The sequence below is a fragment of the Acanthopagrus latus genome, chromosome 15, assembly GCF_904848185.1.
Source record: "Acanthopagrus latus isolate v.2019 chromosome 15, fAcaLat1.1, whole genome shotgun sequence".
NCBI lineage: Eukaryota > Metazoa > Chordata > Actinopteri > Spariformes > Sparidae > Acanthopagrus > Acanthopagrus latus.
Window position 1 is genome coordinate 4,139,717 of NC_051053.1, and position 27,871 is coordinate 4,167,587.

The window sequence follows — 27,871 nt, forward strand, 5'->3', positions numbered from 1 at the left end:
AAACAACAAATCACTAAGACCACAGAGGGCATAAAACTTGTGTAATTCTCATCACCGCCACACTGCCCTGACAGTGATATCCCGCCCTGACAAAGAGCCCCGACTGCAGCTCTCCATCACATCACCGATCAATGAAATCTAGACAGACACAAAATACACTGCGGGTAGCACGGCCACAAGGCCCTACTGTATCATAAATCACCATGAGACCACCATGCTACCTAACCGCACCAGCCTTAGATTTAGGCCACTCCTAATGGGAATCACTTATACTTAAACCCCTGTAAATGATTAAGAGCTGAAGTCACGAGTGACATTTTACATGTGGACAGTCTCTCTCAGCCTTGAACCTTGCTTTTTTGGAGTTTCAGATGCTACTTTTCGGTTTACTTTCCCTGATATCTTTCTATATGAGATCTAGTGCGAGTCTCGCAGCTGTCCAACACTCTAATGCCCCACTTTCATTCCCGGAAAACTGTCATTTTGTTGCCGCATTCAGAGATGTGCAATTTGGTTTTGTGTCAATATACATCATGGCAGGATCATATCCAATCCTACCTCTCAACATCTCTGCCATTTCTGCCCACAGACTTTTAGAGGTACCAACTCCAGCCCTGATTGGCCAAATTTAGCAGCCCTACTCCATGGGAACTCTGGACCGTACAGGTTGCATAACTCTCCCTCTCAAGAGGTCTCTCTTTATTTCTTTTTTCTCCCTTGTCCTCCTTTCAGTAAACACCTCTACTTTGACAGGAGTGGCAATTTTCATCTCACTGATTGAAGAGTAAAGCTGCTGCTGGTCCGCCACACAGACTCCTGCCCTGCCCTGCCTTGCTCCCTCTCTCACTTTGTGCTATCAGTCATTTAAAAGAACCTCCCCCATAATCTTAATCCTTCAAGTCTCAAGGCCGCTTAAGAGCGGAGTCTGAGCCCTCGGTGTCTCCCCTAGCCTGTTTTCATTTGGCTCTCCAGAAAACAAAGCGGCGAAAAAAGCAAAAGCGTGATTTTAACGTATAAAAACTTCAGTCGCCAAGCTGTTTTTCCATGAGCGTGACTTTGTGCATGCTAATAAGTATATTTAGACTGGTGGACAACAAACAAATCCTCACTAACTCAACCTTTAATGAGCTGACTGCTCGCAGTAACACAAAGAACCGCTTCATTTCTTCTCCTCTTAATCTGCCAGTAGCCTGTCCCTTTAATAGCACTGCTTAATTGTAATGACTGTGTCTGTTTGTCTTGGGCTGAATGAGGCTCTTGGATAGAAGGGAGGCGGCAGGACTAGACCACAGCAGCAAGAAAGGGCAGCGGTGACGACTAACAGCTCATCAGTATTGGAGACGGAGGGCAGCTCATCAAAGACTAAATCAACTAAACTGTCCCCCCACAGATTAGAGCCACGAGTGGCCGAAGCCTCGAAGCAATGACTTAGGATAATCTTAACCTCACCAAAGCCTTGACTAATATGAAGAGAAAACACTAAACTTACCACAGATTGTGTCTAGACGATGCCCTAATCTACCCTGATGACTTATTCTAAGAACTTGCAGATGGGTATTGACATCACTGGTGTAGTTGCGGAGAAGGATTACACATAGAAACGCACTAGTTAAATGTACATGTGCATTTAAGAATGCGTGTATACTGCATTTACGTTATACTGACAGTAAAAACCAATATACACCATAAACTGAAGGTTTATGGCCGGTTGCACAAAGAAGATGAGTGTAACAGTGACACACAAAGGCTTTAAATGCCCTGAGGCACCTAATTTCAAAGACTTGCAGAGCAAAGAGATTGTTTCTTGTTTTTAATTCAGACTATGGAGTGGCTATTAAAGAAGTGCTTCAGGGCCAAAAAGCTCTGCGATGAAGTTTAGTCTCAGAACGCTTTCAGCCTCAGAGGTGATCAGTATCAGCTCTAAACTGAGCTGATCGCAAGGTGACTCGATATTCAAGTCAGCTTGTTTTAAATTGGAACAATTATCTACTTTATCTATGAGTTTTGATAATTATTTCAACTGAAGCAGCTGATCATTAAATTGCCTGTATACCATAGTCTGGAAAACTAGACTCTGATTGGCTGCAGGGTGACGATTAAATACTTATATACGGACACCTAAGGACCTACTCCCGTAGTTCTGCTGAAACTGTTCACAAGTCATAAATAAGATTCTTATTTATGACACTCAATGTAGTCCTTCAGTGCATCATCCTCTAAATACCACATGGTGGCGCCTGTAATATACAAGTTGGCTTGTTGGCTACACTCATGGCTGTAGTTGTTAAACTAAATGTCTGACAGTTAAACTGTCCAGTGTTAAAGCTGCTGTGCATGACATATTTTTTTAATTAAAATACGTGTTAAATATCACTTTATTCAAATAGTAAGCACTGTTATAGAGTGTTTGGTTAGTATCCCATGTTCTCTCCTCCCTCCACTCATGCAGCAAAAGAGAAAATACATGTTCTGGTATCCCTGCCCACTTTATCCAGTCAGGACAGGGAACTCCAAAAAGAGGCGGTCCTGTCTGTTCATGGATGCACAGAGAGCAGGATCCTCCTGTCTGCTGCTTTATCTTAGTAATTACCACTGCTGGGTAAGGTCAGACATATTTACAAAGTTTGTGGGCTTGTAGTCTTCTCCACAACTTTTGAGTTACAATGTAATCCCTAAAAAGTAGTGATTTGTTCAAAAGCAAATGTCATTTTTGTGTGTATGAACTTTTCACGAATAAGGTTCAATATGTTAAAGTGAATGCCGCTAAAATGCATGTGAATGGTACAGCAATATCAAACTTTGTCCTGCGAAAACATTAGCACAGTATCACTTACTCATACTACAATAGTTTTTTATTCAAAAGACATAAGTTGCCCTTGGATTTGTGTGATATGTCCATTGTATACAGCATTTGCCAGTGGTTGGACGAGGTCGAATGAATACAATTTGCTGTAAATTATATATTTGTTAAGATGGACAGGAGAGCAGCTACAAAATAATAATTAACTCTAAGGATAACAGCAGACTGCAGCGTTCATTATGGCATGTGATGATAACACTATGTGTGATGAGAGGAGAAAAACAACATGCCTCCTTTGCATTTCCCCCACTGCCTCAGTTGATGTTCTCTGCATGATGAAAGCATCCCATAATCCCGCTGGAATGACAGTGGACAAAACATGGATAAGAGCGGGGAGGAAATTGCAGTACAAACAGCCTGATGAGTGCCAGAGACACGGCCCAATGAGTATGGTCTGATCTGTGTTTGCACAGGACCGAAGCATGCAGATTGAAGCTCAAAGCCTTTGTGTGTGTGTGTGTGTGTGTGTGTATGTGTGTGTGCGTGCGTGTGTGTGTGCGTGCTGCATTGAGCAACAAGTTGAGGTTGGGGCAACAACAGCGAGCGAGGCCAACAGGTGATTCAGGAGAAGGCTCCTCTGCAGAGATGGATTCCCATGGGATTTGTGGCCAACTTTTTTCCCCTTGCCTGTTTCCTCTCATAGATCCCAGAGGTGTGATCAGAATGACTTTAGCTGAGATTTGTTGTGGATCATTGACAGGCAGAATCTGACTCACAATAAACATCCCTTTTTTTTCACACGAATTGAGCAAGGCACACGGTTTTGGATGATAATCTTTCCTTCCTCTCAGAAAGCGTCTAATTGCATTGGCTGGCAAGCCCACACAGAATGGTATGCACTTATGAATGGTGTGTTTACGCAGGTCGTTTTTATGTGAAGTGTATGTTTGCTCTCATATTGCATATAATTTGCCCAATAACACTCACAGCTGCTATTAACTTACTACAGAGTTACTTCAGGCAAAAACACAAGGGATTAACTCTTTGTGCTGTCGTCTGGACAGCACTGAAATATGAAAAACAACAACAACAAAAAGCAGAAAGGAGACCGCACCTTTTCTGCTCTAGAAATGAAACTGCAGATTTGGAATTAAGAATTCAGCTCGAGTGGAGCACAGACGTCCCACGCATGTTGTAAAATTGCTGCTTTTTAAACTCGACATATAACCAACCTTCCGATGGCTATTCAAACTCTCCCAGACGCCACAGACACAGATATTAAAAAGACATTCACATCTAAAATCATTGTTAGAGTGACTTTAATAGGTGGATAGTGTCTATTCCCATGCTCGTATCGTTCCTCCGCATACAGCCATGGATAAATCAGTGGCGCCACAGGCACAGAAGCAGGTAGTAATAAGGCTCTGGATGGTGGCCCATGGATGTGTTAGCTGATGTGTTACTCAGAGGGCCCCTATGAAAAGACCCCAGGCGCCTATCCCAGTGCCTGTCTCCACAGCACTAAGCGACCATTAGGCTGGATTTAAAGGGCAAGACATTTAGGCTGCTGTCATCTTGTGTCAGTCCACCACAGGGCCCGCGCCGTGGTTAAACAGGCTCGTAAATAAACACCACACGCATACAGACGGGGAGCTGGGCTGTGCTGCTGCTGCTGCTGCTAGTGGGGGAGCTGACCACAGGTTTGGACCACTCAACACCCCTCTCCCTGCCCCCACCACCAGCTCCATGGATTGCCAGAACTAACCTTCAGCTCCATCAGTCATCGACCAGACTGACGGCTCCCCACACAGTCGCTTTGTCCCCGTCTTGCTTTCTCTCCTCCGTATTTCTCTCTCTCTCTCTCTCTCTCTCTCTCTCTCACACACACACACACACACAATTTGCGTCTGCTTCGCGCTGTCCCCTGGCTCTGCTCAGACGCAACACCACCACAGCTGCAGGGGCGACAGCAGTGATGGAAAAACTGAGGGCTTCTTTCTGAGCAGCCCTGGGGTCCCACCGCGTCTCCCCTCTCCTCCCCTCCCTTCCCCTCACCCCGCTCCTCGCTCTGCGTCTCTCTCCCTGTCTGTCTTCTTCTGGAGTGTGGACCACACAGATGTTCCAAACCACATCCAAGCAGTCTGGCTGTGATGAGCACATTTGCACACAGAGTGTAAGCTAACAATCTGCCAACCGCTAAAATGTGTCTGACTATGGCCTAGCACTAATCTTTGTCTAAGACAAGGGCCACTAGAACTAAAATTGATACTGCTTACGTAATTCTAGCAGACTTACTGGGAGACACACAAATAATGGCAAATTATCACATGGAATATGGGATGAGCTGTTGCTCTGGAAACAAGGCACACAACTTAATAGCTCCAGGTTGCCTGTTGACAACTCGCAGCTGTCAGCGTTAATGTTTTGATCGTCAAAAATAAGACCAAGTATAACAGTGTTTGCACAAAGGCTTGTGTCTAAAGTCGCTCAAGAATTGATGCTACCGAGAGACAAAGCCACAGATTAGGAATGCATTACAGTCAGGAACAGCTTAAATGGTGTGATTCAGTCAAACTCCAGTGAATAAAGAGGAATATAATGAGAGTTACTGAATGCCACGTCCTCTTTGAGTAATCAGCCATCTTTACCAGCCTCACAGACATCAATGCAAGTATTTCTCAGCCCCTGTTATTTAAAACAGCTACTGTTTTAATGCACCAAAAACTAGTCAAACCCCTCAATTACTCTTCATGAATCGTGAATTCTGTGTGTGTGTGTGTCTCTCTCTCTCTCTCTCCTTGTGTGAGTGTGTGTGTGTGTGTGTGTGTGTGTGTGTGTGTGTGTGTGTGTGTGTGTGGTGCGCATACTCATCTGAAGTCTGTGGTTTGGTATGGTTTGGCGGGTGTGGGAAAGTGTGGTTAGAGCTACACTCACACAAATAGCGGTTTTCAGTGTAAGCAGACAGTGAAATTCTCATTTTAAGACAACAACACAGTGTGTACCTCGAGCCTCGCCAATGGCCAAACCGCACACTGTTTAAATCATTTTGGCTTAATTGCTTTTTAACAAGGCTCCCTACTGCGTTGACATTATACATTAACACTGTGGGTGCTGAAAGCTCACAGGCTGACAAGTCTGGCCTCGCACAGCTGCGTCTGACTCAGATCAACACGAGAGAGACGCTTTTGTGATACAACTACATCATGTTCTGTAAATGAAATCATAAATAATGACAGCAGAAAAAGTCTCCATGAAGCAGTAAATTGTATTTTCATGCCTTGAGAGTTATAAAGAGGTTTTTTTTTTTCTTCTTTTTAAAGGTGCAATATGTCAGAATTGGCCACCTGTCAAATTCATACTCCAACGGAGGGGGCGGCATATCACCAAAATAACTGCTAACTTTAACTGTTAGTTATCTGAAATGTTTATGTAGATCAAAATCCTATTAAGCGAAGCTCAAACCACAGGATATTAGCCCCGATTTTCCTCTCGCAGATGGTTTGTCTATAAAAAGCCCCAGATCAGAGGCGAATCGGTGCTCGCTCCTGTGTGCAACAACCACCATGTGTGAACTCCTCAAAGACATGACACAGGGCTCCAGTACCACACAAACACACAGTGAGTTACGTCGGAAAGACTAGTATGAGGAGCGTTTGCTAATTTGGAAATCGTTGCAGAGATGCTGGCATTTGGTTGAAAACTCACTGACTTGGTTCCACAGCCTGCTAAAATCTTATCATGCCTGTATTTGTATGGTGCGGGCAAAGTCATCGCCAAAAGTTCAGAAACCTTACAAACAAGCTGCTCAGTGTTTCCAATGGTGTTGTCTTGCTGTACCACGATACGAGAAAGCAGTTTTAAGTGCAAAAATATCCTTGAAAAAACATCCTTGCTGTCTCCTTCTCCCATTTTCTTTCAATGTTCTTCCTTGTATTTTACTGCAATTTACCGTACAAACAACTTATTGGGCCGTGTCATTCCCACATTGCTTTATCTAGCATCTGTGAACACGTATTGTGCGATCCCATGTCACTGATCATGACGTGTGCAAACCACAATGACCACAAGACTCCTGATTACAAGACACAAAGTTGTGTAGTTTGAACAGAAAAGCGATCTGACGACCAGAAAAGGACTCTGCCTGGACTGGGAGCAGTGGTGTCGGTGCTGTCTGCAACACTAGTGCGGGAGTTCTGGACTGCCAGAAGGTGGTGGGTTTCAGGTATGGGATGGAAAAGATCCAGCAGGGAATGTGCAGTGAAATGTCAACAGCATCACCTGGCAGTGACAGGGAATACACTACCAAAGTAATCAGGACATGGTGGCTATAGCTCAGGACAGGAGAGGAGCAAGAGGGAGGCCTTAAATGTTCTATTGAACTCTCTGCCCTTGAGTTAAAAATGGAACTAGACAGGGTGGGCTGGGGCTAGCTGGTTAGCATGCTAACTTCGGTAGATGCCTCTTAAAAAATATCATGTAAACGCTTACACAACTTTGAAATAACATCAAAACTGCGATTTCTTCACATTTTGTTGATATTTAGAATTGCACTGTTGGCAGATATAGGATGAGATATGATCTGACCTTGTATCCAGTGATAGAGCTGCGCATGATACATGGTACAAACACAGGACTACCAGTCATACACCCCTTCATTAGGAGAGCCAGACAGTGTGGAGCATGTATTTTACTACACACCCAACATTTCGGATAGAATATAACCTTTGGGCGGGATGTACTAGGCCTGGGCTCACTGTGTGTGTGTGTGTTTGTGTGTGTGTGTGTGACCTGTCTGTCAGTTAAACCTTACTTTGGGTTTTGAGTACATTTCCAAAATAACAATGTGCAGCATAGAAATTATAAAGCACTCAAGATGTACAATATATAGTTATGGAAACCCAAAAACATCTGAGATGACTTCTGAAATGGCATTAAGTCAGACAGCACACGCTTTGCACACACGTCGGTCGATGGAAGGTATAGAAATGTCAAAACAAAACATTCGGAGACATCCTAATATCCTCAAATTAGTTTGAAAGCAGGTCCCCAGATAGCTCCAGCTGCGGTCATCGGGTGCCTATTTTTGAGAGGCACAGTCCTAAATAGCAGCAGGAAATGAGGAGATGATGATGGACTTGAATCTACCCTCTGCCTTAAGCACCGCTGTCTGAAAATAGGAGTGATCTGTTGTCCTGTGCTTGCCAAAAAGTAAGAAGAAAATAATCAGATTGAAAGAAATGTGAGGTAATTAGACAGGCTGGAGCAGCAACAAGTCATGGAAGTAAACAGCTTCATTATGGCCATATTTATAGTGAGAGAGGGCATAAAAACTCACTTGATTTCATAATCATTTGGGTAAGAAAAAAGCAGATCAACATTGTGAAAAAGAAAGAGGAAATGCTCATAAAATCTCCTGAAAAAAACACTTAATTTGATTCATAACTACTTTCCTCATTAGTATTATCTTTTTTTTGTCAAATAGAGTTATCTGCACCACCATCTACAACATTAACTCACTCAGTTGGTTAATAAACCCACACATGATAAACAAGCAGCCATGCTGCAGGGCCTCTAATGTCCCAACAGGGTGAAAGTCAAATACAGTATCTTTAATTTGACTCCATCACCACCACCTCTTCACAAACAAGTTGCATCAAGCCACAGCTGTGAGTTTCAGGCGCCATCTTGTGGCCATGTGTGTCCAACATCTGTGTTCACATGAGCACTCAGGGCACTCAGGGCACACAACAGAGAATATTTTCCAAAGTCTTACCTTCTTTTCTGGTTTCACTCTGATTCAGAATTTGCAAATGAATGCCGGATATAGTTATACATAAATCTCTATGCTAGTTAATATTCCTCTCTCGGATGCATCACAGAGTAAAAAGCTGCTAAAATGACAGCTAGGCTCTGGTTTATGTAACAATGACTAATGTGTCTGGATGCAAATGCCAGCCCATTTCTAAGGAATGACAATATTCATTATCACCTCTCTGCTGCGTCGCTTTTTATGATGTAAAAATGTGGTGCTGTGCAAATGAAAGCTGAGGGACCGGCAGCAGACTGAGAAACTACTGACTGAGAAATAACTCACATTTCATAAAAATGGCATTTGATGATACAAGTTAAGCAAAAGTAAATGCAACTGATGGCAAAACAGCACATATTACGATGAAAGGCTTGCATGAGACTCACTTGAATAAGATGCGTTCACGCTGCGAATAGTTTGTTCCGATAAAAAATAAAGCCAAGCTCATGATGTATTCGCTGGCCATTTCTCATTTCTCAGGGTGTCTCTCTTTTGGATGCTTGCACCGGGTCATGCAAGGATTCATAAAGTTACTACCTGTAGGCTTCTCCTGTTATCTCTCCGATCATAAGTTTGACTCCACCACACTCCAGAGGAAATCTAATTAGCAGGCAGTGGTGTGCTGAAAGGTGGAGAAGCTGGGTTAAGTGTAATCTTAACAGGTAGCTGAGCTGCAGGGCAAAACTGAAAGAGGTGGGAGCCAAATTGATCACCACTGAAATTAGTGACTTGTGGATGCCCCGAAGAGAATTTGCAGAATGTTTATGAATTGGACTTAAGTGTGGTTAATCATGTTATGGCCGATGGGGAAGCTGGGATGAATTTAGCATCGATCAGGAAAGGCCAAAGCTGCTAAAATACCATCACTTGTCAGCAGGATTAATGAACTATCAAGAGTCGGAGCAACATCAGAGCTCGATAAAAGTTGCAGCTATGTAAGCAATACAGAAAAGGGCAGAAGAGGAGTGAGATATGACTATAACTTCACTTGGCACTAATGTGACAAAGCAGGCAGACACCCAGGGCTCCGCTCTTCGTCGCCGGTACTGTTACTGATAAATCTTAGTGCTCAGGTCACATACGCAGTCTCTGCATTTAACAAAATAAACTCAGAGTTTAAAGAAAATGGATATCTCTGTTTAACCAGAAAGACGAAATCTGTATAAACATTTATTCATCACCACCTGTCTGTAACAATCCAATCCAAAGAACGCCACTGATTCCAATACACTGTCAAGCCAAATCTGCGCCTCTGTCTTCCTTAATACACAAGTTTGCATGCAAATTCACCTGCTGAGATGGGCGTTTTTTACATCCTGCGCATCCCCTGCTCCATGTTAATGTACATCACCTAATACTTCATCCTTTCGTACAGATTTCAAACAGGTTTCTGCTGAATGATTCAATTACCACATTTCAGCTTTGAATTCCATGATCATCTCAGTACTTTACACCAGTGAATAAATGAAGATTGTTTTTAACATCCTAGCTTTTAGAAACAAAACAGTAACCACAGCATCATGTTCTGTGCCTCTGTGTGTGCGCGTGTGTCTGTGTGTGCGCAACCCAGCCACAGAATCAGTCAAACTAACTGCATGCACCTTGTTTACCTTCAAAGAGAATCATGAAAGCCTAGGTGTCTTAATAATAAAAAAGACATTCACCTCACTGATTTGCTGTTTATCAAAGAAATGACCCCTGCATACCAGATGCTATGTTTGGCACAAACAGCACTGCACAGCACCCTCTAATGTGGCTCCTCTGTAACAACCAATCGGCAACTGGCCCCCATCTCCCCTGCAGCATTGAACTATTCCCATCTGTCCCTGTGCGGGTTGCAGGGTGGACCTGATCCTGTTTGATGAGTAAAAAGCCAGAGTTCACTGAATAACAAAAATAATGGCTCACTGGCTGCACAGCACGAGCTGTAATTTCACCAGATACTCGGAAAACACATACCTGCCTGCCTCCGTATGTGAGCTCAGGATTATAAAATGCATGGTGATTCTTGACTCATTCATATCTGTTTCAGGAAATACATATTCAACCTCCAGCTTTAAGACTGAAGAGGTAAAAAGGATCATTTTAATATTGGAGCTAGATTCAGGAGGAAATGGAGAGAGCCCTGTCCTCCAGGTCTGAGCATGCAGCAGTGGTGACGGATAGGTATTATGAGGAGTTTCTTCTGCCTCCGTTGGGGATTTGTGATAATCTCCTTTAGAATGAGTCATGGGTAGATTACCATATTGCCTGCTTTAGGCCAGGATATCCTATATAGGCTATGCTAATAGGTGAAACTCAGGAGGCTCGCCGGTGGACTTGGAAAGAGAGCAGTGCTTACCTGTACCTGGGAATCACATTCCTGAGCGTGTGGAAATGGTGTTAATGCATGAGCCCCTCCTCTTGTGCACCCAGACAATCAAATCTGCCTCTTATGTCACGGCCTCAGCCATCAAACATCTCGGCTATTTTACGATGTGCAATATTTACATGCGATAAAAGCGTGGCTGCCATGTTGGCTTTTTCACACACGCTCAAGTGGAAAGATCAACAAACACGGGCACACAAATCAAATAGTTGTCTTAATACTGTCGGCTGCTGCTGCTTTCATGGTGTTTAAATCATCAGTGTTGCGAAATTGCAGCCTAAAAATAAATGATGGGCCCATGTTGTTCTCTCTGGACAGTTTGCAGACATAGCACGGAATGTGATTCACAACCCTGAGAGCAAGAATCCCTGAAATTTAGACATTAGTGATAATAATATATAGTTACAGTTTTTGCAGGAGCATCTTAACTACATAATAGTACCTTTTTGGTCCCTAAAATTAGGCATGCTCCCCAGGGCATGATTCTTCGAACATTAAATGAAAAAATGTGGCATGAATAATGTGTTCAAACGATACAAAAAGGGAATCATTAGTCCACAAGGGTGATCAGACTACTGACACTAGAGTAAAATTTCAGCAATTAATGTTTCTGCAAACCACAGATGGGACACACCCAAATTGATCTGTAAATGTTTATTTCTGGATTTTCATGTCAGGAGGTGGAAGGGATGCCCAGATGAAAATTTTACTGCTCAAAGCTTGCTCAATGAGAGTTCTCATTTCAGTCTCGATGTAGTCTTTTTTGGTCTCAAACATTTCCTATTTGTTTGTGCTAAAATTCCTTAGGAGCAATAGGTGAGACTTGAGACTTTTTCCACGTAAACCTTGCTCCTTTCCAGCACTTGGGAGACATTCTGAAACTTCATTGAGAGCTTGATGAGATCTCCTTCGAAACTTACAGCGAGCCCAAGTTGAGATTTTCTGCACCTGTTTCTAAGGAGAAACAGGTGAAAGGAGAAAATCAGCAGGAGAAATCAGCCACAGTCTCACTTTCGTCTCACATAGACCTCATAGTTGTCTAGGAGAAATGGATGAGACACTACTGAGATCATTTTTCCAATTTTCGTTTCCTCTGTGTGGTGGTGTAGCAAGGCTGCGAAGACAGTGACCACAGTTCAAGCCTGTGTTTCAACATCTTGCAAGTGTGAACCCACCGGAATATCTTGACAAGCATCCATTGCATTTCAATGTCTGTAAACATGACACCTCTGGATATTTTTTATAGACCTTGGGATGATTTCCAATGTGTTTATGGCCAAAAAATAAAAATAACTAAATAAAAAATTTGGATACAAAGTTGGGCCATCTGCAGCCATGTTTGTGCCCACCAAAAACATTAAATTTCATACCAAAAAATGATGTTTTCCTAACCCTAACCAAGTGGTTTTTGTACCAAACCTAGCCAGAGCATAAGCAGAACTGTGATGAGAGAACCACAGAAACTCAATGTAAGAACAAGTTTCAACTTATCTGTGGTTTTGCAGAAAAGTACTTTGGCAACACTGTGTTGAAAACATAACAATCTGAAACCCTTTTGAGCTTGTTTAGCTATTTCACATTGTGGTTACGAGGTGATTCAACATTGTTACATTTCTGTCACGCGCTTCTTCCTGTCAGATTAAAGATTAACACATCAGGAGCTATGTGGCTGCAGTGATACTACATCCTCAGCAAGCCAATGAATCGGTTCACTTGTTAGAGAGGCGTCAGGCATATCTGAATGCATGCTCGTTACACTGATTAAACTAAGGGCCAGGAACAAGGCCTCAATAGGCCAATTAGAATAAGCTAAATGCTACAAGCTGGTAGAGACAGAGCGTGACCCTGCAACATTGTTTGATGCATACATATATTGCACTACTAACTTTGCAGACTCCCCGGTAGATGCATAATTACTTCCTATAAAAGCTTAAAAGATTTATGAATCTCTGTGAGAAACAGCGGTATTTCTGTGTTGTGATTTACTTCCACAGGTCTATTAAAGTATGACTGCTGCAGAAAAAATGACTTCACATGAACACACACTGTGGTAGAACCTGTTTTGAAGGACATAAAACAAACCTAAAAAAAACTAAACTACCCTGAGGTAAAGGTTATACAATGAAGTGGTACAGAAAAACTGCTCCAGACATCTGTGATCAGTCTGTACAACTAAGTTTCAACACATGTGATTTGCTATGAGGCCCAGATCACTGTGACCTATTCACAGACACAAAAACTGAGGGTATGGTACATTTATTAACAAGTGCATCAACCATTTATGCAAGCTGTCACAACCTTAGCTGTTCATGTTTGGAATAACAAGGATTACATTTCTGAGGAAGGCCACCTTTTCCATCAAGACTGAAAAAAAGAACTCATTACCCTGTTTTGTGCCTTCTCATCTCCTCCCTCCTGTGTAATCCTGTCTTTGACTCATTGTTATGACACAACAGTTTACACACCCCTCTCACTAATAAAGCCACTTCGTATCAAGACCACATTGGGTAAAAACAAAAAAGTTGTAAATGGCACTGGCGATAAAAAATAAAGAGAATGTAAACTTAAATGGTTGAAATCATGGCTACTGCAAAAACAGACTCGACAGACTTTTCCTTTCTTTTTCTGTTTCTCCTCTCGCGCACTGATTCGCTTAACTGAACAGCCGTATCAGAGTGTTTTCACTTACTGATGGGCCCCGCTGGAGGCTCAACATGATCGGTTGGCCAAAAAGCTGCAGACTGTGGCTGACTAGTGCTAATGGTGCGCGACGCACCGCAACAACTAGGGCCACAGATGCTCACCCACACTGGTGTCAGGGCCACAAGACATGAGGAGGGAGGGCGAGGAAAGTAAGTGATGATGTACAATAAAAAATGAGAAGAGTAGTTAGAGTCAGCCACCTTGTAGCATATGTGATGTAACAAGGTTAGCATTGTACAGTCTTTGTTTAGCATCTAAGCATGAGAGTTTTTTTAAATTTTTTAAATTTTTTTAATTAGCACTAAATACAGTTCAAAGTACAGCAGAGGCTGATGGGAATGTCATTATCTTTGGAGGTATTTGGACATAACCTTAGTTATTTTACAAGTTAACATTTTGACCTGGTGATGGTTCACTTTTTACAATTAATCATGAAGGGGGAATATGGATGTGTGGCCAACATATGAAATCGTTTTTGAGACATTTCACTCAAATTCACAAATGTCAAGCTCATGGTGTCATTGGCGGAGGAGTCAGTGTCATAAGTCACCTGGGAAATTTTTTTTGCCAGTCCATTATGTAAGTGTTAACATATTTCACGGGGGAAATGAAAAATTTGACCTGCTGTTGGCGCCAGAGGAAAACTCTGTCCTATGGGAACCACTCACTCACCGTAAAGTGATCTATATCTTTGGCATTTCTTAACGGTTTACAGTACAGTATCTGACTGAAGGTGCAGTGGCAGTTAATGGAGGACAGATGGATGGTTAAAGATGGAGATGGAAGAAGTCAGACATGGCGTTATCTCAACCTCACAAAATATGTTACTAAATGTTAATACATTACTCGTATGTCAACAAAGAGTTGTTTGCTGAAGCAATCAGATTCAAGCGCCTAAATCTCCCTAAATGTATTTCTGACATTTTTCTTTCAAGACAGGAGTTCTTGGCATCATAACAATGTTTATCACGTCAAGTATAAGTGGACCAGATTTTAAAAACTTGTCTCGCTCAGTGGCTCCTGCAGGTTTGTGCTGGCTTGATTGAAAAAGATTGGATTCCTATTCCTATAAACTTAATGTCTCCAATGATGTGTCTTTTATTAGGTTCAGCTGTACTTAATTAGATCCATCTTCCTTTTAGTAGACCTGTTCAAGACTTTGTGATGACTGTGGTTTTCTGTGGATTACAGCTAATTAGATTTTTGCACGATGGAAATTAAAACGTTTTCCCATTTTGTCTCCTGTCTGTACAAGTCTCTGGTATGACACATAGCTGTTGTGACAGTGAGCAGTAATGAAACTTCAGATCTGCTTAGAAGTGTTCTGAAGGTGTGGAGCATTTTATCATCTTTAGACTGTCTTCTTTCAGAAACATTAAATGCAAATGACAAGTTAATCCCATTTGAGGAGACGCTGGATTGCGGGTTCTCTCGAGCCAAAAACTCATTACCAAAGGGACATGTCAATTGTAATGCCATAATTTAATCTACTAAGTGACATGATCAAGGTGAAGAGAGAATTAAAAAAAAAAAAAAAAAAAAAAAAAACAAGGCTTGGGATATAATCCTATGCTCAGTAGAAACACATTTCGTTGGGTGAGCTTTAATCCAGTACATCACGAGAGTATCTCAAAAAAGAAGGGTGAGTTACGTCTTGTTGAGAGAAGATGAGGGCACAGATGCATCCGATATCTGCTGCTAATGAGTTATTCAACGCTGATTTTTGGGAATTTACTCATCTATTAGAAATCTGTAACTTACTGAGCCCCCTCTCCACTGAGCGGGGTTTGTACAGTGCTGTGCATGAAGAGGGAAGTGGGTGGCTCTTCATAGATGTTGAACACTAGCGAGAACCCTTGTCGCTTCTATGCAAATCCAAAAAGTAATCCACATGTTTAACGGTTGAAAAAGACACCACTGACGATTAAAAAAAGGCTGATCTACTGCACGTCATGCTTCCATTTTTGCTTTTTCTATCGTGCAGCAGCTTGTTGCGATCCTTGAGGACACCCGGCCTGTTGCGGTGGAAACAAGGTTCCCTTCTGACCTATTTTCTGAGCGGCTTTTTCAAGCAACTTCACTCTGGCATTCAGCTCCTGCTCCTTTCTGAACTTCTGGCTCCAAAGAGCTCTGTGAACTTGATTGGCATACTCACAGTTTGATTGACTGCGGGACGCTTTTTGTAAATGTCATACTGGATGTGTTGGATGTGTCAATCTCTGATAAACCAAGTAACAAAGAAGAGAACGTGTTTGAGATTTCCATTCCTTTCTGCCTTTTTTTGGTTACAACCACTGCCATCTTATGAAAACAAGGTTTGTTTTTTTTTTCTTTTTTTGCAGCCTCTCTTGACAGGTGAGAAAGTGGGCTCAAGAAGAATGTCAGTTTCTCTTACTTCACACTGCTTTTCAGAGATACAGTAGCTGTCCGTATCCCCGTGTTTGGTGACCTGTCATTGCTCTTCTCGAGAGAGAAATCCCACTGCACAGAAAAGGCTCATTCTGACAGACCTCTCTCTGCAGACATTGTATTTTCATGAGTTTGCTGCTGATTTCTGCTGCTGTGCACTGCCTTCCATTCACCTTCCATTCCTATTATGTAATTCAAGGACTGAATCTTCACACAACAGCGGCTATCACCACTATTCCTGTCTCTGTAGAACCTTGAGGAGAGGGTGAATGGGCAGTAAGTAGTCAAGGCCTGCAATTATGCTTCACAATACACATTAAAATACACATCATAACTTTATTGTTGAGTCTGGTACATTTATTTGGTATTCCTCTCCCCTCTGCATGGGGTCCTGGTGTGTTTAAGTTAATAAATGATCATCAACAGAGTGAATCTGTGTGATGTAAAAGGGTTGAAAATATCACACTCTGTCGTAACAAATGTCCATATAAAAACACTACGATCACACCGTCATCACCGTCACTGTTGAAATATAGCAATGACAGTCATGTGGGTATTACGCCTTTAATGTCATATGTTAGATTCTCCATCTCTGTTAGATACAAAATAGACAAAAATAATTTCATATATTTTTCAGAAATTTTTCAAAAACATTGTAAAGTGATCACAACATAAAATAATCAATGACAATCTTAATGATCTGCAAGTAAAATGCTATTAGCAAAATACGTTTCTTATACTTCATCATAGACTATATAATCACAATTTGTCCATACGTTCACCATGATTTCTCTGTAAATACCTTAACATCCTTGTGAAACGAATGACAATCTCTTAGTGAGCTGTGTCACGATTCAAAAGACAAATAAAACAAAAAACCAAGACTGTGAAAAGAAAGCAAAGAATGGAATCACTCAAAAAAGAGGCCCATAAAACTATAATCAAGCACGGTTCGCAGAAAATTTCTTTGAGGCACTCGTTGCCTTGCAGCTCTAGGTTTCCCTCCGTAATAGCCCTGTCGGTGATAAACCCTTGGTAAAAATAATGGTTAAATAAAATGTCACTATATGCGCAATCACCTGTCTTGGACAGTGATTGGAGCTTATCCTGTTGAGGCACACAATCATCACTTTTATGATCATTCTCTAAACATGATAATGAAAGGAACATAACAAAAAGGAAAATTACTTTCTGCACGGCCAGTCAGAGTTTAGTCATTGGTATGTGCAGGCTGTTCCAGGGCCCCATCCATAACTCCTCTTCATCTGATAATGTGTTGTCACTGTGGGACTCCAGCGTCTCCCTACTGTCCCTGTGGTTGTCAACAGAAGTCTCTTGCTCCTCATTGACACACGGGACACTGCTGTTTCTGTCAATCAAGGCCTTGGCAATATTGGTTTTAGGCCCAAAACTTCTGAGATCTGCGATGGCGGGTCCCAGGGACGACCGAGTATTCAGGTTGACGTCTACATTAGAGGAAACACATGTCCCTGTTCCGTTTTCTGTGTTGTTTCCCGTGCCCTCAATGCTAATAATAGGAGGGGGTTCTTCATGAGTGACACCTAACTTGTCTAGTTTTTTAAAATGCTTAGCGAGCCGACACGGAGAGCCCACTTTCAAGTTGTTCGGGAGAGGTGGCCGTCTAGTTCGGATGATAGTGCCGTTCTGTGCGAGGTAGATGTTCCCGTTGATGTTGCTGTGGTTGTTGGGTAATCTGTTGCGCTGCTGGGTCTCTGTGGTGCATTCCTCTCCTGTTGAGCTGCTCTCATTCTCCCGATCCACCACCAGCTTAATCCGCTTCATTTTGCCAGGCTGAGGAGGAGAGACGGGGTCAGGGTCAATATATAGTCGTTGTCTTTTTCTTTAGAAAGTATCGAGATTACAGTATTCATAAGGAATTCTCGCCATAATTTACTCAAACTTACTCCCTGGAAAAATACTAATGAAAAACTCAGATTTGACTTGAATTTAAGCCCATGACTGATATCAAACCATAAAATGTTGTCATTAAAGTAACACAATTGTGTAAAAAATTGTTAAAAGGAATTGTTGCTTGATCAAATAGTATCTTAAGAAAAATCACACAAACTCAATTTTATGATCCTGTATCTGCGGTTCTGTGTTCAAGCTGAATTCATGGCGAGAATTCTCAGTTTTCTATGAAAAAGTGTAACAATGTATATTTCCAGAAAGTAATTATTTTAAAATCACAGGCAAACATTTAGTCGAAGCAGACAGCACTGCAACATGCAAAATCCCACAGCAGAAACAAGAGCCAAGTGTTAAACTATACGTAAAGGCATAAAAACACACTCAGAAAACTTCAAGGGGACGAATAAGTCAAAGACATAAGAAAGAGAGCAAATATTTTCAAGCTGGAAACCACCACAGTTTTTTTCCTTTGCCAAGGGTCAGTAAGGAAAAAGTGGATGTTTGAAACACTCTATAGAGGAAAGCAATAATTCTTCACTCCCATGCAAGGGTTATTGATTTTTTTCAGTCTTACTTCACAGTGGACAATATATCTCTCTAGAGTGGAGTTGAGTTTCCTTCAGACTCTGAATCAGCATCTGATGTCGCTTCTGTGTCTCCTGAGTCCTTCGAAGAGCTGGATGAAGACTTGTCAGATGAGATGGCGTCCTCGTCCACCTCAGTGATAGGCGACAGTCCCCCGTATGTCTCTACAGAGGTGTCACTTCTGATCTCGGCGCGGTATGGAGTACCAGTGGAGGGGGACGAGGAAGAGGGCCCAGGGTCTCCAGATGCCACACTCTTAGCTGATGCGTCATCACTCATCTCGCTGGATGACTCAATTTTCTCGTCAGTAGTCTCAGATTCTTCCTCATCCTCTTCTTCACTTTCCTCTGTGATCGTATCCTCGGATGCGCGACTCACAGTGGATTCTCGGGAACGCCTGCTCGCTCTGGCTGAACTGTCCTCACTGCCAAGGGAGCTCTGTTCTGTCATCTGACTGCGAGATGAAGACCCTCCAGCAGAGGCCGACCCTGACATTTTCCTCTGGCTGGAAGTGCCAGACAGAGAGCCTTCACTTCCTGACCCGGACTCTGACTCACTGGCTGTCCCTGTCCCTGACTCGGCCTCACTGAGTTCTTCACTGGACTTCTCAGAGGTTACTGCACTTCCTGATGATCTGGTTCTCTGTGACGATCTAATGCTTGAGCCTGATAAAGATGCAGCACTGCTGGCGCCACCGCTGCCACTCTCAGTTGCACTTTCACCACTCATGGTCCCACTGCCACTCCCACTGCCACTCCCACTGCCACTCCCACTGCCACTACCACTCGCACTAGAATCACCGCTCCCCTTGCTGGCCTCAGTAGCTGATGATCTCATGGAAGAGCGAGCAGAAGACCCACTTTCTCTGGTGCTCCCCGAAGCTTCTTCCTCAGACTCTTCATCAGAGTCCTTCTCTGTTCCTGAACTCTTTTCTGTGCTTGTTTCTTTGCCTGTTCCTGTTCCTGATTCTGTTTCTTTGTCTGACTGAGACTCTTTATCTGTTTCTGACTCTTTCTCTGTTTCTGACTCTTTCTCTGTAGCGGATGACCTATCTGACTCTGACTCTTTCTCTGACTCTGACTCCTTCTCTGAGTCTGACTCTTTCTCACTGACAGATTCCTTCTCTCCAGATTTAGACTCTTCGTCAGAATCTCCCGGCTCTTCATCTGGCTCTTCCTCTGAGTCCACAGTGCTTTCTTGGGCATCATCCCGGTCCAAATCTACTTTCAGATAATCTCTATCAACACTGCTCTTCTCCGAAGATTCCTCATCAGAGCCTCTCTCCTTACTGCTTCCACTTGCACCTGCTTCTGGCTCACTTTCTGTGACACTAATGGAGACTTTGGACTTCTTTTCATCGTCACTAGTTGCTTGTGACACCTCCTCATCTCTCTCGCTGCCTGTAACTGAGCCACGACTCACACTACTCTGAGACTTTCGGCGGAGCTGCAACTTGTTGCCCAAGTTGATTTTCTTCAGAACTTTACCAAGCCGGCTGCGGGCGACAGACTTGCTGTCAATTGGTCCTGTGAGCGCAGGTCCGTCAGTCAAACTCTCCTGGCTATCAATGCGTCGGGCTGACATCAGTTTGGCGTAATCCTTGTCCTTCTTCCCGGCACCAAACATCTTGAACATCTTGGCTTTCTTCCATGGAGATGGGCCAGCAGTACCAGCATCAGATGGCTGGTCTGCTCCCTTGCTGGCCGCTAGGAGTTTGCTGAGTTTCATGACAGACTTCAGCTTCTTGGCAGCCTTAGAAGGTTCGCCCTCGTCTGCTGGCTCAGCTGGTTCGATTTCATCCTCCTGTGGCATGTCCCTAAATGCAACCCTCTTGGGTGGACCTCTACCACGTGCACCACCACGGCCCCGGCCTCTGCCTCCGCCCTAAGACAGTCATATTTAATTTACCAACCATCTATGAACATACAGACACGTGGAGTTGCTATAGCTGTTTTAAATAACAGATTGGATAAACAACCTAGTACAGCAATAATTGAAAATCTTGATCAGCGAGAGTATGAAATTTACGTTTACAAAGCAAGTTATTACCTCAGGGCCATGAGGACTATAGTAATACCCATCATCCTCCATTATCACCTCTCCATATTCATCATACATGGGAGTTATCAGCCTCCTCCGACTGCCGTACTGAGGAATGTCATACCTAAGAAGTAGATTGACAAAAATAAGACAAACAATACATTTTTGAGAATTAAAGAGTACTATATACAATAGTTTTCATCTTTCCTTAAATTAAATAGCATCAGCAACAATGACTTAATTAGTTAAAAAAAATTGTATTCACCAACATACTATACAATAAAAAGCCACACAAAAATGTGTTACTTAAAAATGACTTCAACATGCAGTTGCCAGAATTGATTTTTTTTTTCCACACAGTTTTTATTTTTTAGCGCTCTTCCTTCATCTTCCTCCATTCTATCAGGCTGGCTTCAGTTATTACAGATTTTCATCTTTTTCTTAAAATAGATTTGGTAATATCTTTGATCAGATAGGTAGTAATAGCTACGATGTTTTGCAGTGTTTCCTAGAATGCCCGCATTTGGAGGGAATGGAGAGAAAACCATGCAGAGAGCTTTTTTTCTTTTAAAATATAGATGAGTACATATTTGCCCATCTTTGTCAAATGATTATATAATTTATTTTTAATAAATTAGAGGGAGGCAAAAATAGGCTGAGAAGGGAAAATCTGGAGTAACAAGTAAAGCCTAAAAGCCCATTAAAGCACTTTAAAATGGATAAAATCAGGTTGCATAACTCTCTTCAACAATGGGCTGTTTTTTTAGTCAGGAGCATTTTTGGCAGCATGGGTTTCATCAGGGGAGTGCTAAATGAGAATATCTATCCACAGTTCCAACTAAGGAGAGCAAAAAAGCAGTTTTATGAGTTGCCTCATAAACTGAAATGAAATAGAATTTGAAAAACATAATATATTGTCCCCGCAACCCTGCAGAGGATTAAGCGGCGTACATATAATGTACAGATAATGTACAGATAATGTAATGGATGGATGGATAATATATTGTAGCTTCTGCTGTTTTGTTATTTCAGTGTTGACTTCAAAACGATCATAACATAACCTGAAGAGTGTGTGGATAAAAAAAAAAATCGAAACTATGATCCACATTTAAAATTATTATCAGCCTTAGGCCTGGTCAATAAAATTATAGCAATATGCGACAGGGATAGACACTTCATCAGACGCAATAATAAGTGTGTTAGAAAGCACGTAATAAATGCCTTGGCTCAGAAACAGCCTATTATATACCTAGATGATGGAGCATGCTATGAGGTGACACACAAACAGCCGGACATTTAACAGGCATGTTGTTCGGTTGCACCATCGTCATGTGATGCAACAACTCGCACAGTGTGCAGTCGGAAAAAAAAGGACAGGTCAGCACAGCCCTAAAACGAAGTGTGGAGGTCTGGCTGTCCGAGACTAGCTCACTAGTATGGCTGTTTCTGATTCACAGTGAATATAATGAAAGCCACTTCCCTATATCCTTCAGCAATGTTCTGGCCACTGCTTGCATTCATCTATTAATGAGTAGTAGTCATCCACTGACATTTTCTTGTATTACAGTAGCCATAGTAACATGAATATTTTCAAACTCAGTTAGCAAAGCACAAATAAAGTGCAATTTGAACGATTTTACACATTATGGTTACAGGTCTTGGGGAGTATTGCTGCATATGTAAAAAAAAAGTAGTAGAAAGACTTTTGTGGCTGCAGGGAAAGCTGCATATGATCTAATAAATTGCTGCCAGTGCTGTCAATCGGTGGCTAAACTGCATTGTGGGTAATATAGGCACCAGGTTTGGAAAAGCAGTCCACTAGTCTAAAACACTGTTGGACTCAAAATGGACAGTTTAAAACAAATGATCAAAATCAATACAGCAGAACCAAAGACATCACATTTTTTATTCCATGTATTCTTCTCTTTTCAAAACCTGGCGATCACATCACTGGAGGCAATTTATCAGATTACATGCAGCGTCATCTGGAGCCACATAAGGCTAATATGATAAAAGTGACTTTTAAACATAAAACTAAAACGCTAAAAGAATAAAAAAGTTGTTGAATTCAAAATAAAGTACGGTAGCTCTTTATCTCCTGGTCTTTATTAAAAATCGCTCATTAAAAATGATCAATAGTTAACAATGTAAACGCAAATGAAACACTTTATCGTGATAAAATGTTCAGCTATATAGTCTGAAACATGGCCTCAACTGGTGCACATTACTGATATTGAACATGTTAATTATTCTTCGCACACTACAATACTGAATAAGAAAGGCGCCTAAAGGAAAGAGCCCGATGGTGATTTGTGTCGCCATCGCCTTCTTAACATGTGGGGGCGGCTCATCGGACCATGCGGTCTGGTGATTGCTGGATTAAAAGCTTGACTGCTGTTTAAAATGCCCCTCAATGCAGATAGAAGCAGATCAAAGGCATCCGGTCACAGTGATGATACAGTAATTTGCAATAGCAGCGTTGGCAATGAACTTTGTGACACGCCATTACAATATAATTACAGCTCGTTTCGAATCAAGGTGTTTCAGATGCAGCGAGCAACAGCTGAGGTAATTTGAGTTGGTAGAGATGACAGGTAGGTCAGTGAGTAACCACAGAGGCAATTACAGCTTTGCATTTCAATAGTGCCAGTTTTTAACATTTGTCAGATTTTCATTGTAACAATTTAAGCAGGTAAGGTGCAAAAGTTTTGGCCTGTTTGATAAAAATGAAGCATTCCCCGGAATGATGCAGGTCACCTGCCACAGAGCAGAAGTACTTAATGAATAACAATTTCTCAGCAGCTGTTACGGCTTTCAGTTCCATGTTTTTCCCTCTTTGGGCCATATGGGCAATATAACAGGCAAGCCAGAACTCCCTCTATCCATTAAGCGATGGGAAAACACTAAGGTGCTCGGCTCAAGGGAGTGTAATTGATCCCATTTGATGGGGGGTAAATGGTTGGATGGTATGGCAGGGTAACTTATGCTCATTATTTTATTCTGAACTTAAAATGCTCACCTCCCCCTCAAGGACCTAAGCACTGAGAGATAGCGGGCATGGCAAATAAGCCTTTACGATGTAATTTTTTAACTTTAAATGAACCGATGGAGATCAGTTTCATGGATTGGAGTAAGACTGACGAAAAAAGAGATGGCTTGTGGGCTGCATGCTCACCCTTGGTCGTAATTATAGTAGTCTTGTGCGTAGTAGTCCTGGCCCGGGTCGATTCCTGACTCCATGGAGAGTTCCTGCAATTCAGAGGCAGAGAGAGAAATTACTCAGCACTTTGTGGAGAAAGATGGAAGAAGAAGAGCAGCAACAGCAGCGTACAGGTTGAGTTTAGATCAGAACGATTTACAATCCCTGTGAATTAAGAAAAGCGGGAGTGTTTCTACCTCTGGTCTCAGCAGAGATGGCCTCAGCAGTTGCTGTTGCTGCCAAAGATTAGTGCAGAAGAAGGAGAAGGATATTCAAGGACAGGATAGGTCAGGAGAGACACAGGCACAAGGAAGACTTCACTGTAGATTCTTTAAATTTAAATCCAGAAATTGCATGCCTGTTGTATGCGTATTGCTAAAACTATGACGGAAGCATTATAATATGTCAATGGAAACAAAGCAAGGAAAAAGAGGGATTAGGAAATGGGAAAGTATGAAATTAAACATCCTGTGCATGTCAGATGTTGAGTTCAGATTATTTGAAGGCAAGAAAAAAATGTCAAACACTGTCAAACAGAATTACTTTATTTGGTCCTTGATTATGTATCTTTTTTTTTTGCTAACAGAGGAGGAAAAAGTCATCAAAACGCTTATCTGCTGTTTGCCAGGAATGCTCTGAATCTAACCTAAACCATGATGTCAGTGTCAGAAGTCCTATCGCCGGGATCTCATCTTAATCTCATTCAGTGTTTTCCATCAAGTGAGTTGTAGATAAGAATAATAGGATATAAGCTGCCTCAAGCTGCCTTGAGAGTGACAAAATGTCTCTGCACGACAATAAGATAAAAACACATCACAGCAGGAATGCTTACCTGTCTGCCGTAGCCTCCTCGCCTGCTGTGTGCCGCAGAGGGGAGGAAATAAGACAAATGATGAATATGGATCGACAGCGACATTTCAAGTGCTTTCCGATAGATGAAATGTTAAGTCTACAGGACTAGCTCGTCTATATTCTGCTGACCAGTGAGAGAAATTGCAGCTTTACTTACTGTGCATTTTCATGTGTTAAATTACAGAGTTGCAGATCTTGCTTCAGTTTTTAAAAAGGGTGCCTAAGGCCACAATGTTATCATGCTGGTGTGGGCTGTTTTTCGCCCCACTGTTATCTCAGCCAAACAGGGAGAAAAAAAAAATACAATAAATGCAAATATCAAAAAGGGTGGGGAGATTGGAATTTGAAAAAGTCAGTGTTTTTACAGGCTTATCTGGAGTATCTCCAGGCAGATATGAAAAAGGACAATGTGATTAGTGACTCAAAGAAAGTTAATAAAATTGTCTTTGGTTGTCACTTCAGAAAGTACCATTTTCTTTCAACAGACGGCAATGGTTTTTCGCCAAATTGAATGAAGTATGAAGGAATTTCAGTCAATCAGAGACATAAAAAACAACTCAGAGCTGCTCCTGGGGACAACACAGCAGCATGCATTCAGCACAAGTCAATGAGAAACAGCGAGTAATGGAACAGCCCGGCTCAAACCTCCAGGTTCACAAGCGTACAACTGTAACCTGTCTGGGCCAATAAATAATGACGACTTTCACACTCAGATATATGGCCAAGCAATGATGTGAGCTTCCTCTGGAGAGCCGTAATCTGTTATTATGGGCAGGGACCAGGGGACAGGGCCGAGCCATATGGCCACACCTCCCAGGCAGAGTTGATGATGGGACAGGGATCTGATGGATGACCTGTTGGCTCAGCTGCCGGCTACTGCTGCTTCATACAACATCAAGAAAAATGGCCCGGTGGACAGCAGCCACAGGAAGTTTGCACAAGAGGAGACTTTGGGGGAGATGGGTGATAAGGTAATGTTGTAGTAGACAAAGTGAGAGAGGTGAGATCAGAATTAAAGCAAGACTTGAATACTGAAGAACTGGGTGTATCAGATCGACAACAGTAACATTAATAAATCGTGTTGTAGTTTTTTTTTTTTTGCATACTTCTAGAATAACCTCACTCTCATGTGTGATCGATAAATATGCAGCTACATTCGCAACCGATTAGCTTCAGAATTAAGGCTGAAAATGGGAGAAACAGCTTGGCAGGCTTTGTCAAAAATTAAACAAACTATTTCTTAACCAGGCATAGCTACTTCAATTTCTCTAGGAATTGAACTAACAAGATAGTAGGTGTTAATTAGTCAGCTTTAGAGATCCTTTTGACCAGGTACAGGGGAAGTCGGGCACAGTTGGAGGGGCTAAGAAATCAATCTACGCAATGACTTCATAGTAGTTGGTATGATAATTCAGAGTGTTTCGCACTACAGCAGAGGGCAAACTTGAACACAACATACTGTATTAAAGGTCAAAGCAGCCACAACAACCAGACAGATGGAAATTCCCCAGACTCAATTATAAAATCAGTCAATTTGTGAATTGTTGAGTTAGAAGAAACTTAATCCATTTTACGAAACCCAGTCCTTTAAAAAATCTTATTCATTTGAAAAATGAAAATTTTATTTCCATTTGTCTCAGTGATGTAGGCTCTACCTATGGTGACATAAGATCCAATCACAGAGATTTATGTCGAGCCAGGTGTTAACTGATGGAATTAGAGCCGTCAGCTTGTGATTGGATCAGCAAAGATGCATGTCAGCACCTGCGATTAAGTGCCTCAGAGTTTATTACAATGCAGCGGAGTGAGGATACAGATGTTTCACAGAGGAGGCGAGCGTTTACAATGTGGCTCTGCCTGTCTGTCACCGTTCTCAGACACTCCAGTCTGCAGTGCGCCGTAGTTCATACACCTGATTGAATAACCAGAGAACTGTAGAGTGACATATGATAATATCGTGATCAAAGAATGTCCCATGGTCACATCTGTTCATATTCTATCTCTTGCTAAGCTAAGCTGAGTTGACCAGCTGTAGGCTATAGCTTCATATTTACTGTACAGAATATAACGATACAATCCAGCATTACGTTCTGCTTTTTGATTTGAGAAAAATAACCGTATGTGAGCTGCTGCCTTTTTTTTTTAAATAAGAGATTACCCCATGTAATGAACATGGAATACAGAATTAGCAGGCCTTCGATCCACCCACTGAGGAAACGTGTGATGAATCAAAGATTAAATTGCCCCGAAAAGAGAGGTATGCTAAGACCATTTACCTGGGGGCATGGAGGGTGAAACCAACACATGAAGCGTATTTTAGAGAAAGACAGGGAGGAGAGGAGGTGAAAAGCCTGAGAGGGAGAGAGGGGAACATAGGCTGCATTGCAATGAGTGTGAAGAAGGTAATGGAATCTCCTGAGAACCACAAGCAAAGATTAACAAGAAGAGGCCAAGGATTGGAAAGTATTAGAGCTAACTACAGAGCGAGAGGAAACGGGATGGAGAGGCACAGACAAATGGGAGAGGCAGAAGGTCAGAAAGATGGAAAAGCAAAGGAGAGGGTAACAGTAGTTGACAGTTCCACAGGCAGTGGCCCTGGTAAAGGATTGATTGGTTCTCTCATTAGCCTTTTCCAGTGTGCAGCTAAACATCACAGTGACTACTTTATCATGCTGGGAGCATCTCTGCAGACATGTGACAGGTCCCCCAGAGGCTGGCTCTCTATATTCAACATGAGCCTGCCGGAGGGCAGTCGATGTTATAGCCGCTGCGTCAACTGATATCAGAAGATGTTTTTGCTTTGAAGGACCAGCTACTCATGCCTGCATTCAAATGTATTACATTTAAATGAAATGATTTTCTGTGGCTTGGAATAATGTCCAGTTTATTTATTTTAAAGTAATGTTGGTCTCAGTAAATATACTACTTGATGTCATTTTCTTTGAGTGTATATTGTCCACTGTCCCCATGCTTAGAGGCTGGGTATGATCTTACATTTTACTTTAATCAGAGGTGATAAAGTACAAACACGTTACTGTACTTTAGTAGATTTTTCAGGTATCTGAGTATTTATTTATTTATTTTACAACCTTTTACATTTACTCCCAACATTTTAGCAGATGTTTGTGTGCTATAGTCTTATATTTTCAAAAACGGTTTGTTACTTTTTATTTT

The 27,871-nt window shown here is 42.0% G+C and overlaps 1 protein-coding gene across 5 annotated transcripts in view; it reads right to left on the reverse strand.

Annotated features, from left to right (window-relative positions):
* Positions 1-16,441: 16,441 nt before the first annotated feature.
* The window catches only part of pcdh15a (protocadherin-related 15a), a 245,217-nt gene continuing 233,787 nt past the window's right edge, over positions 16,442-27,871 (reverse strand). For 4 of the 5 annotated variants that reach the window (XM_037124785.1, XM_037124786.1, XM_037124787.1 and 1 more), the window contains 5 exons: positions 24,678-24,702; positions 24,043-24,081; positions 23,822-23,895; positions 20,656-20,770; positions 16,442-17,901 (listed from right to left, as the gene is read on the reverse strand). In XM_037124785.1, coding sequence (XP_036980680.1) covers positions 17,293-17,901; positions 20,656-20,770; positions 23,822-23,895; positions 24,043-24,081; positions 24,678-24,702 — 862 coding nt within the window. In that variant the 3' untranslated portion in view covers positions 16,442-17,292. Of the gene's footprint in view, positions 17,902-18,595; positions 20,491-20,655; positions 20,771-23,821; positions 23,896-24,042; positions 24,082-24,677; positions 24,703-27,871 lie in introns of all 5 variants that reach the window. The other variant, XM_037124789.1, reaches the window with a different exon arrangement.